This window comes from Camellia sinensis, chromosome 11, assembly GCF_055761805.1.
Source record: "Camellia sinensis isolate YWXY chromosome 11, ASM5576180v1, whole genome shotgun sequence".
Classification (NCBI taxonomy): domain Eukaryota; kingdom Viridiplantae; phylum Streptophyta; class Magnoliopsida; order Ericales; family Theaceae; genus Camellia; species Camellia sinensis.
Genome location: NC_138971.1, coordinates 99,468,476 through 99,484,891, shown reverse-complemented (window position 1 = coordinate 99,484,891; position 16,416 = coordinate 99,468,476). Strand labels below are relative to the sequence as shown.

At 40.0% G+C, this 16,416-nt stretch overlaps 2 protein-coding genes across 2 annotated transcripts; one reads left to right on the top strand and one right to left on the bottom strand.

The window, feature by feature from the left end:
- Positions 1-12,605: 12,605 nt before the first annotated feature.
- LOC145802508 (uncharacterized) lies at positions 12,606-13,768 on the top strand. The gene is made up of 3 exons (XM_082895231.1): positions 12,606-12,898; positions 13,008-13,375; positions 13,757-13,768. Exons 1-3 carry the CDS (start codon positions 12,661-12,663, stop codon positions 13,766-13,768), a joined length of 618 nt encoding a protein of 205 aa, XP_082751357.1. The 5' UTR covers positions 12,606-12,660.
- A 6-nt stretch (positions 13,769-13,774) lies between these two features.
- Positions 13,775-15,739, bottom strand: LOC145802507 (uncharacterized). Its single transcript, XM_082895230.1, has 3 exons — positions 15,447-15,739; positions 14,990-15,337; positions 13,775-13,791 (listed from the first exon to the last, which is right to left on the bottom strand). The coding sequence occupies exons 1-3, from the start codon at positions 15,682-15,684 to the stop codon at positions 13,775-13,777; spliced, it is 603 nt and encodes a 200-aa protein (XP_082751356.1). The 5' UTR covers positions 15,685-15,739.
- Positions 15,740-16,416: the final 677 nt, after the last annotated feature.

Below are 16,416 nucleotides of genomic sequence, written 5' to 3'. Positions count from 1 at the left end.
AAAGCTGTCTTAACATCCATTTGATGTATTTCTAAAATAAACAACGCTGCTATAGAAATAAGCATGCGAATGGATGTTATTCTTGTCACAGGGAAATATGTGTCAAAATAGTCCAGACCTTCCTTTTGTCTGTAACCTTTAACAACAAGTCTTGCTTTATACTTGTCAATTGAACCATCTGCTTTCATTTTTCTCTTGAATATCCATTTATATCCAAGAGGTTTAGAACCTGGTGGAAGATCCACCAATTCCCAAGTATGATTTTGCATAATGGGTTCAATTTCATTATTAACAGCCTCTTTCCACAAAGGTGCTTCAGGACCTGTCATTGCTGCCTTAAAGCTTTGAGGTTCATTTTCTAACAAGTATGTCAGAAAATCTGGACCAAAGGATTTTGATGTTCTCACTCTCTTACTTCGTCTTAGTTCATCATTAGTTAAATCCTGTTGGTCGAGACTATTACTAGTCTCTTGTGTTTGATTGTCATTAGTCTCTTGACTTTGTGTACAATCATAAGTTCTTTTCTGTGAACTTAATTCCTGTCCTTTCTTGTAAGGAAAGACATGTTCAAAAAATACAGCATTCCTTGACTCTATAATAGTGTTCACATTTATATCAGGTATTTTTGATTTATAAGTCAGAAACCGATATGCACTACTATTCTGAGCATAACCAATAAACACACAATCTATTGTTTTTTGGTCCAATCTTAGTCTTTTTAGGAACAGGAACTTCAACTTTTGCCAAACACCCCCACACTTTTAAGTATTTGTAGGAAGGTGGTCGATCTTTCCACAATTCATAAGGAGTGTTGTTGGTTTTCTTGTGGGGTATTCTATTAAGAACATAATTAGTAGACAATATTGCTTCCCCCCACAAGTTCTGTGGTAAACCTGAACTTAGTAGCGTGGGTGCTAAAGTTTGGTGAATAATGCCATGTTGTGCACAAAATACATTTAATGGTGCATCATATTCACCACCCCTATCACTTCTAATATAATCAATGAATTTTAAAACAAATTCAAGAAAAAACCAAAATAATTATGACTACTCAAGTCAGAATTAATGTTTTGACAAAAACATATCCTCATAAAAAATTTTGCTTAAGAATCAAACAATTCAAAAACCCATTTGATTGTATACATTCTTGTAACTCAATAACAAATAAATGTCACTGTCATAAAAATATTTGTGACAGAAGAAAATTAAATTATCTCAACTAATACAAGAGATACACCCCCATATTAATAAAATGGTTCATGGTTTAACAAATTCTACTACGCAAGTAAAATAATTATTAATGACATCTCATGTCACATAATTCAATAATCAACATAAAAGATTTCTTAAATTATTTCCCAATTAAACGGACCGATATAATTACATACATCTTCATGTTTAATTTTCTCTGGTGTTTAAACACCCATTCAAAATTGATTAGAAATATTCAATTAACCTGCTTATGTCCAAAGTCGACATAACAATTTATCATTCCAAATCACTTGAAATTATTGTTAAGAAATAACTTGAGTTGATATCATACATGCATATCAAACGCATCAACTAAAAATAATGAATTAACAAAATAAATTAATCATGCATGATCCCATCACTTGCATCATGAAATAAAAGGATTCTCAACTTATAAATAAAACCCAACGCATTTAAACTTTAAACTTCAAAATGACAAAGCATACTTTCATTTAATAAGTTTGATTTGTACATAAATAAACAAATTAAATATGTATTAAAATGTTCTTGTGAATATATATATATATATATATATTTTTTCCGACTCAAGTGCAGAAACAATTCAAGACTATGAATCCACATTGTAATAAAAATAAAATTAGTTTGTAAAACTAATATTTTACTCTAGAAACAAATTCTTCCATGTATACTCACGATGAACTAAGATAAAATCAAAATAATTAACACTTTTTCACAAAGGGTTCAAAAAAAAAATGGTCTACCAAACGAAACCATAAGTTACTTACAAAATTAACAGATTGTGACCGAGTCACAAAGTTACATGATTGATTAACAAAATTAATTTTCTAATACTAAAACTAGAAAATAAATTACAATACAAAATAATTTTATTTTCCTTGTTACTAAAACTAGTAAAATAAAATACCGAAATAATATCTGATTACAAAAATCAAAAAACCAAACCACAAATTAATTTTCTAGTTACTTAAACCAGAAAATAAATTATAACACAAAATCATTTTATTTTTCTTGTTACTAAAACTAGAAAATACTGTAATTTTATTTTCCTTGTTACTGAAACTAGAAAATAAAATACCACAAAACTATCTGATCACAAAAATCAGAATAAACACAAAATAATTTTCTAGTTACCAAAATCAGAAAATAAATTAAAACACAAAATAATTTTATTTTCTTTGTTACTAAAACTAGAAAATAATATAATTTTATTTTCCTTGTTACTAAAACTAGAAAAATAAAATAACAAAATAATTTTCTGTAACACCAAATAATATTCTGCAATTGTTAATGACACCAGTATATTACTACTAGTTGTCAAAGAAAAGAGACAGTATATTACTACTATCTGTCAAATAGCATAAATCACTATTTGTTTTTCCAACCAGAATATTACTTTGAAAACACAGAAAATTAAATACAATGAAGATAAAAAAGGAATCTGTCTTAAGAACACAGTGTCAAACACTGGACTTGATCAGAAAATAATTCGAAGAAATTAAATCAAGTAAGTTATTTAATTTATTTTCAGTGTTGGTTTTATTTATTAAATCAGATTTAAATTTTGTTTTTGTAACAAAATAAAATGTGTTATTTATTTATTTATTTATTATTACGAGTTTGATTTTTGTAATCAAACAAATTCTCTCATTTTCTTTATTTCTTTAAATTCTAATTGTTGTTGTGTACACAATAGAATTAAATCTTTTAAATACAGTGAAGATTGTCCAACAGCGATATGGTATCCAACAGAGGAAAAGAGAAAATTAAGAAGGCATGGCCATGAATTTCCCCTAGAGCAAAGTGCGAGCAGACTAAAAAAATAATCAGTGTTTGATTTAAAATTTTTGAATTTAAATGAAAGGATTATAAAATAATAATTATGTCATAAATTAAAAAAAAAAAGTTACAAAGAAAAAAATTCATATAAGATTTTTTCTTTGGCTTGGATCACTTGAATATTTTTTCTCTTTTTGTAAATTTTTGTTTTTTTTTTTTAAGAAAAAAGAAGCTATTCAGAATATTGTAAAAGGGTGTAATGGTATCTAACAGACCATTATAGCCGTTACGGTACCATTATAGCCATTACGTAATACCGAAACGGTCATTACAGATGTGAATTTTTGTCACACAGTTATAGCGGCTGTAACGGATGGCGGTAACTACCACAACGTAACGATTGCGGCTGCTTTTTAAAACCTTGGGTGTCAGTGAGAGAGAGGGGGGAGTGTTACGGCATCGGTGAGAGAGAGAGAGAGGGGGGCTATGTTTGGCATGGGTTTTTTTCTTATTATTTTAGTCATAAAAGACAAAATATATTAAAATATCAATAAAATAAAATGTTACATTCAAATCATAATCATTTTATTATTTTTTTTTTATAAAAATCAAAAATTCCATAGCTTTTTAAAACCTTGGGTGTTAGTGAGACAGAGGGGGGAGTGTTACGGCATCGGTGAGAGCAGGGACGGACGCAAAATTCTAATGTCGGGGGGCGAGTGTAAATGCAATCAAAAAATTTGTAATGAGCATGTGATATATAATATCAATTTCTACCCAAATATCACAAAAATATATAATTAGATATTTTCATTCATCGTATATAGTTATAAAATATTATCAAAATACAATTGATATGTTCAAGTAAATCCATATTAATTTTCAAAAAAGAATCTAAAGTTGTGCTCGATAGTTGACAATAGAAATGTAACACAAAAGTATAAATAGTTGACTGAGAATTACACAAATGGTTCTATTACCAGCATTACCAAGTTCATAGTCCAATCTTTTTTTCCGAAATAATAAATCCCAACTCTTCTTCTTTGAGAGAGAAAGAGATAGAGAGATGAAGATCATGGAGAGAGAGAGAGTGTATCGGAGTACTACAGGAGGAATCACGATCTTGAATGCCGGAAGCCTCATGACGCATGAGAGAGAGATTGTGTTTTAGATCATTGGTTCTGATGATTTTGGTTCACTAGTTGTGAAATAAGAGAGAGAAGAAAAGTTTCTTTGTTTTGAATAAATGATGACTACTCTAGGTAACTCATGCCTACATATGATTAAGACTTGTATCTTCATGTGTAATCATTTTTTTAAATTTTTTTTATTTAGTTATAAGAAAACAACTAAAAAATTTGGGCCTTAATCAGACAAAAAGGACTTTAACATATTAACAAATAAAATTTTAATTATTTTAACATTACTAAATTTAAAATAAAAAAGTAATTGTGGGAGCCAGAAAAATATAGGTACTAGCTTATAGGGCTTAACCCAAACAAAGCCTACAATGGGTCCAGCCCAAACAAATATCACACCCCCCATCTATATAAAGGGGGGCATCCCAAGTGAAAGGTATGTCTCATCTCTCTCTACAAAAGCACACACCCCTTCAAATATATACGCTGACTATTTCTTGATGAAAAGACTAACTTCATCATCGGAGTACTCCTGGCCGGCAACCCCGGTTGGGTGGCACCGACTATGTTCCTCATTGCAGATCTATAGGGATGGAGCTCTTCTCTTTGTTGGATCTCTACAACATCCATGTGAGAGGATAATTTATGGTCTCACAATTGGCGCCGTTTGTGGGAACGACTGAATGGAATCAACGAAGAACACAACAAATATACTGCTGTAAGTAAACATATATAGGTTGCTTTGAGGTTAGTGCACTTTCTACAAAAGCAAAATCAATCCCAAGTTATACGGCCCACGACTGGGTCTCATTTTCATTTTGATTCAACTTGATTTGCAATATGCAAATCTACGTACATATAATATTATATATATTTGTGATGTAAGTAACCGTATATTGGTGGGTTGTTTCTTGCACATCAATTTTTGCTTGCTAAAAGCAACAAGAACAAAATCAAAGCAGAGCATTTTCACTTTCTCTCTGTAAAACTGGGTTTCAGACTTTCGTTTATGGGAGTTTCATTTCGGCATTGTACAAAGGGTGGCTCTGCCAAGTCCACGCCTGTAATTGTTTCTTTATTTAGGAATTGTTTTTTTATTTGAAGCTTTATATATTTTTATGTTGCTTCGGTAATCGTCCCGGCTGTTGGCGTAATCTTCGCACTCACAGGCAATTTAATATTTTTTATTCCATAGACTGTGAGAATACGAGCCAATCTATACGGCTCAGGTTAATGCCATAAAAATATGAATATATATATATATATACTTATATATGTATAAATATAATAATTATATAACAATAAAAATTGGTCACACTGAGGCCATCTATACGCCTCATATTATTCGACAATATTCCGTATTCGGCATCTCCATTGGCCCAGTTCATGCCGAATAAATACCAACTTCTTGAACTCGCACAAATGTTGTTCAGAACTTGTTGATCATGTGCATGAAAATAATATTTGTTGTAAGATAATAACTATTTACATAAATATTAATATTGACTTGCATTGATATGTGTATGTAAAAGGTATCATACATAGCTTGCCGGACTTGTTTGGCTCCAGAGCTGTATATTGTCATTAAATCCTGTATATTGTCATTAAATCCTGGCTGGGTCTTCATTCTCTCTCTCTAGAAAAATTTCATGAGTTATTATAGTAATTTATGGTCGTCTTTCGACCGGCTATATATGAAGCTAATTAGGAACTCCACTTGTAAGATGTGTTCTTGGTTAAGGTTACAACTATTAATATACATTCGGACTATTCAGCTAGTGTGTCGGCCTAGTAATTGCTTTCCTTCTCCTTGGTTCAATTTACTTTAAGTAATTTACTTCTTGAGATTATGAGAACATGTTGCATTTGACTGATTCACTCTCTTCGGCATTCCTTTTTGCCCAACTAATTTTTGGAGTTAGTATTTAAAGGTTTGAAAGCTCTATTATTGGCCTCATAAACAGCACGTTCGACACTTCCTAAACTGACCACAAAGCTTGGCGTTGCTCCTTAATATAGCACCAGCACCTCGGCAAGCCAAGAGGAGTATTGATCAGCACCAACAATTGGGTCAAGCTCGACAAGCACCAAGAGGATGGCCGTGGAAATCAAGGTATTGCCAACACAAGTGTTTAAATTAACCCACTGCTACACAGATTGACAACATTCATCGGCAAGTTATTCGGCAAAAATTACACTATAACATTTCTTATTCGGCACATTATTTTGGCGCTCGACCATACTGAAAACTCAGGCAATTGCTCGGCAAAGCTCCAATGCTACTTTCGTCATTTATTCGGCTTATATATTCGGCATATCAACAACTGCAAATTCACAACTTATTCGGTACAAACATCTCGAAAATTCGGCAAACATTATTCGGCTCGTTGATTACTCCGTGTAGGAGAGGGTTCAAGAAAGGAGTTGAGAAATTCGAATTCTCTGGAATATGATAAGAGGCTTAGATTCTTCAATAATCTCAACTTAGGAACACAACAACAAAGGAGATGATGGAGATAAGAGATTGGGTGAAGAAGAAGGCAAAATGGCTAGAGAATAGAATAATGGCAAGGCTCTCCCATTGATCTCCCACTTTCACTCTCAAGGTTGATAATGGAGAAGGGAAATTAGTTCTTTCTCAAGAGTTAAAAATCTCCAAAATCCATCCCTTGTAAAGCTATGGGTGGGTGCTATTTATAGGCACCTCATGATATAGGATGGAGCCCATGTGCAAGGCACATGAGGGATATTCTCTCTAACCACCTTGTCCGAGGAGGTGACCTCTCCGAGGAGGTGACTTCTCCGAGGAGGTGACTTCTCCGAGGATGAGAAAACCCCGAAGAGGAGATCACTCCCTCGGCGAACCCTTCTTCTTAGCCACACCTAACCAATGATCCCCAATCATCCCAAAGGGTCAGGGGTAGTCCCAGAGGACGTCCTGCCGCAAAATATTGCCGAGTCTCATGGACCCCCCGGGGTCGTGCCACCTCGACCCGGGTATAGGCTAGTTTAACCGAAGAGTGAATTTATCTCCACTCACCGTCCTCGGGATCGGGTCCTTTGTTCGAACTCCATTACGCCCATGGTTTTGGTGCGTAGATCCCGGAAAGCTCCGAGCCTGCAAGTGTTCTGGGACTCATTAACGGAGCGACTTCTAGATTGCGTCTGAATCCGTTCGAAGCCAAGTACTTCGGATCTCTAGATTCGTGGGTCCGAATCCTTTCGAGTTCGAGTGCCTCGGATCTCTAGGCTTGCTTAATACCCTTTCGAGTCCGGGCCCGAGTAAGTCTCTAGGTTCGTGGACCCGAACCCTTTCGAGGCTTACAGCGATTCAATCCGTTTGATGGCGATAAATCTGGGTCCACCGATTCTTGGACTTGCGATAAATTCGGGCCCACTAATCTTGGGCTATTGGGCCTAAATAATTTAGTGGGCTCAAATTAGCCCCTCTTACATTTGCCCCTTGCGTGTATGAGAAATTTTAAATTTCTCAGACATGCATACTGTCATTTCTTCGACCCTGTTTCGCATCACGTTCCCCAAAAAAAAAAAAAAAAGTTTTGTCACGACAGAGCCTATGGATAAAGTTGATGACGCACTTCAATTTACAGAAAAAATTGACAAGCAAAAATTTTAATTTTTTGTATTTTTTTTTTTTTTTTGTATTTTTTTTTTATAACCTCACACGTGTCTTTTGCACAATTATACCTCTTTCTTTCTATTTAAGGAAATGGCAAAACCCTAATTAGCTCACCAACTTTTGCATAGCCGCCACACCCACTTCTCACTCACCTCTCTCTCTCTAGAGGCCCAGACTTCATCTTCTCTGATTCAGCCATTGCGACGTTTTTTTCTCTCTTTGAAATTCCTGAAAACTTCTTCGAATACAAATTCTGCCAAACTCATTTTCAGTCCACTATCTGCAAGCAGATTGAGACAAAACCCAGCCTACCATCTTCCTCAACGAAGCTCTGTTTCTGCAATACCGTGACCACCGCTGTTTGTTCACTGCCCACTGTTGCAATCATCGAAGATCACACAAGCCACCACCATCCCAGCTCGCCGATCATCACTGTTTTTGCCAACCCACTTGCCGGTGGTGCAACAAATCAGCGGCACAGCTTACCAGCTCCATCGGCTCGCTCACGACCACTAGCACACTTTGCCACCAACCTATTCCGGCTGCTGTTGTGTTGCGTCCCAGACCACTTCTGCATGCGGCTCTCGGTTTGCATCACTTCCTTACTTTCGCTGTTCTGATGAAATTCATACTCTAATGAACTTTGAATTTGTGAATTCGGTGGAAATTTGATTTGGATCTTGAACCCTATAATTTTTTTTTTTGTCTTGAAGTAATTAGTGCTCCTTGTGAAGGCAAAGCAACAGTTGATAACTGCAACAAAATTTGCAGGTAGCTTCAGAGATGGGGAATCTCATTGACTCCACACTCATTCACAAAAAAAAAAAAAACATGAAGACTTGGGTAAATATTGGACAATGTCTCGCACAAGGGGCGATCAATCACACTGGAGCCACTGTGAGGAAGGATATCCTTGATTTGGTTCATGGAACCAGCTAAATCATGCCAATATACTTCAGAGGGAGAAAGAAATACCCCAGGTACAACAACTCCTGCCCCTAATATATATATATATATATATATATGGCTTATGATGTATATATATATATAATATTTTATTTTATTATATATATATGTTATTTTATTTTATTTTATTTTATTTTTTTTTGCTTCGAATCTGCTGGTGCTTCGTTTTAGATTGAATCTGCTGGTGGTTCAGTTTTTTTATTTTTTTATTTTTTTGCTTGACAAACTTTGGGCAAATATATATATATATATATACTGATTATCATATATATATTCTTTTTTTTTGTTTAGAGCTCGGATTACCCACATTAGTCTTGGCTTGTGCACAATCAATCGCTGCTTCCGGCTTCAGCTTATCCGACGTCGACCACGCACGTTCGCCCTCTCAACGCAACGTGTGTGGTCTTACCCAACCTAGCTCCACATCGCTGCTTCCGGCTTCAGCTTATCCGACGTTGACCACGCACGTTCGCCCTCTCAACGCAACGTGTGTGGTCTTGCCCAAGCCTAGCCCAGTCTTGTTGATTACAGTCTGTAAAGCCTCTCTGATTTCAGCTTAAATTTCCAGTATCGGCTTCGGACTTCACCTCTCTAACTGCCCAAATTTGTAAGTATGACGTTCGACCCCCTCTGCCGAATATAAATATATTTAAATATATATAAATATATATTTTTGTGACAATGTAGAGGGCTCAAGCAATCTGATGAAAATAAAAATAAAATAAATAAATAAAAACTGAATCTGAATATGGACTCAATTTTTGTGGCAATCCCAATGATATATATATTTTTTTAGCTCAAACACCGTGATTTTGGCCATATGGAAACATGCACTAGCACTTGAAACCTTATTGAGGTGCTTGGCTTGAACATAATTTGTTGAACTTTATCACCGAGGAAAGGCCGAATATAACTTGTTGACTAGTATTTGAGCTCCATTTTTGACATGGAGAGAGAAAACCCTGGACTTATGAATATGGACTTTGGAAAGGACATTCTTGTAATTTGCATAATGATCCATTGAATCTTGCTACTGATAAGCAATGTAATATACTTCGGATCTCGGGCCTGAAATTTACTATTGAACTTCACTCTGTCCAAATTTTGAGCCCCGTATAAATTGGACCTTTAATATAGAACATAGTGACTTTAAGAAATTGACCCAATTGAACTTCATCATGAAGTGACCTATGACATTGCACCTCTTATTGATGATAGAAGACGAAAATCTATATGTTGATGATGCACCCATTGGTATTAAAATTTGTTGAGCTTGAGGAACACCCGAGAAAAAGAATTGTTGATGACTTCCGGGGTTGAACCTGGACTCTTGGTGTAAAAAAAAAATTCCTCGTAGAATTTGTTGAATTCATGGACTCTCAGAGAAACGAATAGTTGATGCCGAAATTTCATTCGAATGTGTTGCTTTAATTCCAATATTCTGAATTTTAATACGGTCAACTCCTTACTATTTATACCTGTTATTTCAGCCATATGTCTTCTCGAAAGAAACCCGCTGTCCCGGGGTCATCGGAACCGGCTCTCATGAAAGAGAGGGATGTACCTCCGGCATCTGAGTGGAGGAAATCTCCTTATTTTGGTCGGAAGGACCCCTTCTGGCGGGCGGCTACCTCCACCACTTCTCTTCTATCTCCAAAGGCGGCTCCATTATGTCTCACTGAGGACACTGACTCTGGACATGAGGCCCTCATTTCTCCTTCCTCGGTGCTACGCTTTCGGATTGAGCAGGGGGACTTTCCATACTGTTATCCTCAGTTCAAGGCCTTCTCAAACCCTCCTTTCGGTTGGCAAGAGTGGGTCGATGATGTCCTCTCGGACAAGAGCCTCTGTCAACGACTTCAAGAGGCCCGGCTATTGATCCCGGTGAAAATATCTAGATCTCTATCCATCCGTCGCAACAATGCTAGCCTGGAAGCCATGGCTCTTCGGTGGAGCACCGAGACACACACCTTTATACTTGGCCAGCACGAGATGGGGCCCACCCTTAAGGATGTGTTCATGTTGCTGCGCCTGGAAGTGACCGGCCCTGATGCCTTCGACCCTGAGCAGACACCCCCCGAAGATGATTCTTTGATCCAATCTCTGAAGCTAAATCTTCAAACTTGTGGTCGGTGGAGTTCTGTTTTTGATGGTTCAGCGAGGAGGACTAGTCGAGTAAGGACGGACCATGCCTCCTATACTGCATGGATCCGTCACTTCTTCAAGGATCTTCAGCCCTTGGCCAGAGATGCTGATCCTGACTCTCGGGAGTATGAAGCCGGTCCGATGTATGGCTCCAGGCTCTATTTCTTGGGATTTCTGGCTTGCTTCCTTTCATTCTTCATTCTTCCGAGCACACCTCCGGATTCCCTCAATCCTTTCGTCTTCCCCTTGGCAGTCAGGCTCTTTAGAGGAGATCGGATCCCTTTGGCTCCCCTATTTCTTGGGAATCTCTATTATCGGCTGGATCTACTACATCGAGATATGGTTCGCTCCGTGGGTCGATATGAGCCTGTCTCCTTCATTCACAGCCAGTTCCTACTTTGTTTCTTCTTCGAGAGGTTCCCAAAATTTGCCCCCGCTCCGACTGTATTCGAGGCGGAGGTTCTTCGGGAGATAGTGGATAAAGATGGCATCCCCGTGCTCGATACTGATGGGTCTCGGACATTTGAGAAAGCGAAGTCTTGCCAGCCGTTGATTACACGTTGGTCACGTACCATTTCCACCTTATCCTTGAATACTCTGGTGGATGATCCCCGACGCTTTGTGGCACGGCCGTATGTATGCCCACCTGTAGGTGTGGCCACACTGCTTATCTATCATGGTTCCTCCCGCTCGGTGTCCTTTCCTTTGCCGAAGAACATCCCTGCACCCTTTGTTGATATGCTGATTATGATCCGCCCGAGTTCATTACCGGTGTGGCATGAGGAAGGCGTTGATAGTGCCGTTTATAGGCCTGACCGTGTAGCATGTCAATTCGGGTTTGATCAATGTGCCCCGGGGCCAGCACCTCATTTATTATCATTTTCAGAGAGCTACGGGCGCTTCAGTCGCCGGCTTGTACACACCGTGCTTCCCATATCCGGCTCTTTGACGATGCCAGGCTTGAGCCGAGTAGGGGGTTTCACCCCCTCTTTCAGGCGGTATTGGCAGAAGAATATCGATGCGTTTATTGCATTTGTCCAGAGCAGACCGACCGTATGTTTGCCTCCGCCGATTTATAAGAAGGATTCTTCTCTTCGGCTACCCGAGAGCCGAAAATCTGACCACATGTACGAGGGTTTCTTCACTTCATCTGCTCCAACTGACCCTTCTGCTCGGGCATCTGCTTCTAGCTTGGCAATTACTTCTCCAGAGCCAGTCCCTTTGAATAAGGCCTCTGGTCCTCGGACGACCCGCCTTAAGAAGATGGCTCACAAGAGGACTTCTGATGCCAGTCCTTCCACTCCTCGCCTTTCCAAAAGGCTTCATGAGGTACCCGAAATTCTTGATTTGAAGCTACTTTCTTTCTTGCGACTATACCTTCTAAAATGAAAACTTTTATTTGCCCATGTTGTATAGGATCCTGCGGTTGTTGACGTTCTCGGTACCGTGGCTCCTGGCCATGCTGCCTCCCCCAGGCCGGACTCAGACTTGGACGACACCCTCCCTTTGTCTGCAAGACTTGTGAAGATGTGCACCCCACGTATAGCAGTTATAGATGACGATGATGAGGAGGCTGAGTCCTCCGATCATTTTTGTGACCTTATTCGACGCACGCGTCGTCATCGCCCTACCGTAGCTGAGGAGGAGCACTACCTTGGTGACGAGTTTATTGGGGCTCACCATTCTGATGTTGAGATTGCTGGAGGGACTGATGCCACAGGAATTGATGTCGCGGGCCATGCTTCTAGAAGCGATGTAGAGATGAGGTGCGCCTCTGGGAATGGTGTGGAGGTGGATGTGCTAGAGATCTCTGAGACTCGCTCTGGCACTTATGGTGATTCTCATCCTCCGGCCCTCCTTCCTTCTTCAGGGATGACTACTACTGTTCAGGCTTCATCAGACATTGAGATCGATCAGGTGGTCTCTACACGACCAAGTGACTTTGTTGATGCTAGGAGTCCTTCAGTTGCCCCTGCTTTGCATATTGATTCTCCCTCTGGTAATCTTTCTTTCTGAAGTTTGTCATTTACTTATATCTGTGAGAAATCTTTACTGAAATGACTTTCCTGTTCCCTACCTCTAATAAGGCCTTCTTATCTTTTCTTCAGTGTTAGCTGCTAACGGGGTCTTGCCTTCACCTACCTCAGACTCTGCTCCAGTGTTAGCTGCTACCGGGGTCCTGCCTTCACCTGCCTCGGACTCTGCTCCAGTGCTAGCTGCTACCGGGGTCCTGCCTTCACCTGCCTCGGACTCTGCTCCAGTGTTAGCTGCTACCGGGGTCCTGCCTTCACCTGCCTCGGGCTCTTCTCCGACTCTCTTTGTAACTCCTCACGGTTCTCCTTCTCAAGGGGGGACACCTGCCTTTGAGACGACTGCCAGAGGTTCTTCATCGCCAGTGCCTTCGAATATTTTGGATCTGAATCTTAGTGATTTCCACATTGATAGTGATGCTTTTGGTCTTTCCCTTTATCGTTCGGCATTCTCAGGCTCGGGACCTCTGCCGGGAGTTACCCCTCCGGGTGGTTCTTCTAACCCGATAGACATTGGGGAGATTCCTGAGACTAGCAGCTTTCCGGCCCCAATTCCTCCTTCAGCTTCTGGCAAAGTATCATTTCTCCATTATTGGGTAGCTCCTGAGTTTGCTTCAGTTCTACAGCTTGTGCATTCAAGTTACCCGGAGATTCGAAGCAAAAAAAAATAAAATAAAATAAAATAACATATATATATAATAAAATAAAATATTATATATATATATACATCATAAGCCATATATATATATATATATATATATTAGGGGCAGGAGTTGTTGTACCTGGGGTATTTCTTTATCCCTCTGAAGTATATTGGCATGATTTAGCTAGTTCCATGAACCAAATCAAGGATATAACCAGACTGTGATACCAAGGAAGTTTGAAGAAGGTGATCTAGTATGGAAGATTGTAGACCCAATCATGCGAGGACAGCCTTTGCCCAAGTTTTCTCCAAAATGGGAAGGGCCCTACAAGGTGGTTCGGGCGAGCTCAAGCGGGTACTACAAACTTGTAAGGGTTGAAGACGTCTTCCGAACTGGCCCGCTCAATGCAAAGTTTATCAAGCATTACTACCCATAGTTGGACTCATCTATGTTGAAATTCATTTTCACTTTCTTACTTTGTCTAAAAGTTGTATTTCCCTTACGTTATGAAAAAGCTGGTTTTCTCTATGGTGCATGTTTTATCCCATCACTTACAGTGAATCTATTATACTTTCGTCAAGAAAGTTGAAGAACTAATGAGAATATTTCAGCTTTTATATGTGCATATGATTGTTCTTTCCATTGTATCATTCGAAATAAATATTTTATCAAGTAGAATGAGAAAACAATGCGAAAATATCCAAACAACAAAAATTTTGTCATTTCATTGCATTGTCCTAGATAAAACATTTTTATCGAAAGGGGCAAGAAAGTAATGATAAAAAAAAACTCAATCTTTCCTAAAGACACCCTCGAAGAAGCTGCCCGTCATATCTACATCTGGAGGACAAACAGTAGAGTGTGCCTCTAAAGTCTCCAAGGCCCGAGCATAACCCGACTCAAGTTCGCGAAGAGTTGCCTTTATCTCATCTATAGAGGTGCGATAAGAGGCAAGCACAGACATAAGTTCCAGCTGATGACTGGCGTTCGAAGCTATATCCAGGCGCTTCCGAAGCCATGATAAGTCCACTTGGTGACGCTCCATGTCAGAGATCCCCTGATACGCCGTCTCGACTACTTTCCCATTAAGGTCACACAACCGTTGCCTGTCCAAGCTATATAAGATAGTAGCAAAAGACTCGAGAAGAGCAGTCTGAATGAGTGGACACTGGCAAGCAAATGAAGCAAAGGTCTCCGGGTAACTTGAATGCACAAGCTGTAGAACTGAAGCAAACTCAGGAGCTACCCAATAATGGAGAAATGATACTTTGCCAGAAGCTGAAGGAGGAATTGGGGCCGGAAAGCTGCTAGTCTCAGGAATCTCCCCAATGTCTATCGGGTTAGAAGAACCACCCGGAGGGGTAACTCCCGGCAGAGGTCCCGAGCCTGAGAATGCCGAACGATAAAGGGAAAGACCAAAAGCATCACTATCAATGTGGAAATCACTAAGATTCATATCCAAAATATTCGAAGGCACTGGCGATGAAGAACCTCTGGCAGTCGTCTCAAAGGCAGGTGTCCCCCCTTGAGAAGGAGAACCGTGAGGAGTTACAAAGAGAGTCGGAGAAGAGCCCGAGGCAGGTGAAGGCAGGACCCCGGTAGCAGCTAACACTGGAGCAGAGTCCGAGGCAGGTGAAGGCAGGACCCCGGTAGCAGCTAGCACTGGAGCAGAGTCCGAGGCAGGTGAAGGCAGGACCCCGGTAGCAGCTAACACTGGAGCAGAGTCTGAGGTAGGTGAAGGCAAGACCCCGTTAGCAGCTAACACTGAAGAAAAGATAAGAAGGCCTTATTAGAGGTAGGGAACAGGAAAGTCATTTCAGTAAAGATTTCTCACAGATATAAGTAAATGACAAACTTCAGAAAGAAAGATTACCAGAGGGAGAATCAATATGCAAAGCAGGGGCAACTGAAGGACTCCTAGCATCAACAAAGTCACTTGGTCGTGTAGAGACCACCTGATCGATCTCAATGTCTGATGAAGCCTGAACAGTAGTAGTCATCCCTGAAGAAGGAAGGAGGGCCGGAGGATGAGAATCACCATAAGTGCCAGAGCGAGTCTCAGAGATCTCTAGCACATCCACCTCCACACCATTCCCAGAGGCGCACCTCATCTCTACATCGCTTCTAGAAGCATGGCCCGCGACATCAATTCCTGTGGCATCAGTCCCTCCAGCAATCTCAACATCAGAATGGTGAGCCCCAATAAACTCGTCACCAAGGTAGTGCTCCTCCTCAGCTACGGTAGGGCGATGACGACGCGTGCGTCGAATAAGGTCACAAAAATGATCGGAGGACTCAGCCTCCTCATCATCGTCATCTATAACTGCTATACGAGGGGTGCACATCTTCACAAGTCTTGCAGACAAAGGGAGGGTATCGTCCAAGTCTGAGTCCGGCTTGGGGGAGGCAGCATGGCCAGGAGCCACGGTACCGAGAACGTCAACAACCGCAGGATCCTACACAACATGGGCAAATAAAAGTTTTCATTTTAGAAGGTATAGTCGCAAGAAGGAAAGTAGCTTCAAATCAAGAATTTCGGGTACCTCATGAAGCCTTTTGGAAAGGCGAGGAGTGGAAGGACTGGCATCAGAAGTCCTCTTGTGAGCCATCTTCTTAAGGCGGGTCGTCCGAGGACCAGAGGCCTTATTCAAAGGGACTGGCTCTGGAGAAGTAATTGCCAAGCTAGAAGCAGATGCCCGAGCAGAAGGGTCAGTTGGAGCAGATGAAGTGAAGAAACCCTCGTACATGTGGTCAGATTTTCGGCTCTCGGGTAGCCGAAGAGAAGAATCCTTCTTATAAATCGGCGGAGGCAAACATACGGTCGGTCTGCTCTGGACAAATGC

What these genes read in the sequence shown, in the direction of transcription:
- LOC145802507 (XM_082895230.1), bottom strand. Translation starts at nt 15,684, where the DNA reads ATGAGGTGCGCCTCTGGGAATGGTGTGGAGGTGGATGTGCTAGAGATC. An exon ending in GCATATTGATTCTCCCTCTG is followed by an intron (nt 15,338 to 15,446) that starts GTAATCTTTCTT and finishes TCTTTTCTTCAG; the next exon opens with TGTTAGCTGCTAACGGGGTC.
- LOC145802508 (XM_082895231.1), top strand. Translation starts at nt 12,661, where the DNA reads ATGAGGTGCGCCTCTGGGAATGGTGTGGAGGTGGATGTGCTAGAGATC. An exon ending in GCATATTGATTCTCCCTCTG is followed by an intron (nt 12,899 to 13,007) that starts GTAATCTTTCTT and finishes TCTTTTCTTCAG; the next exon opens with TGTTAGCTGCTAACGGGGTC.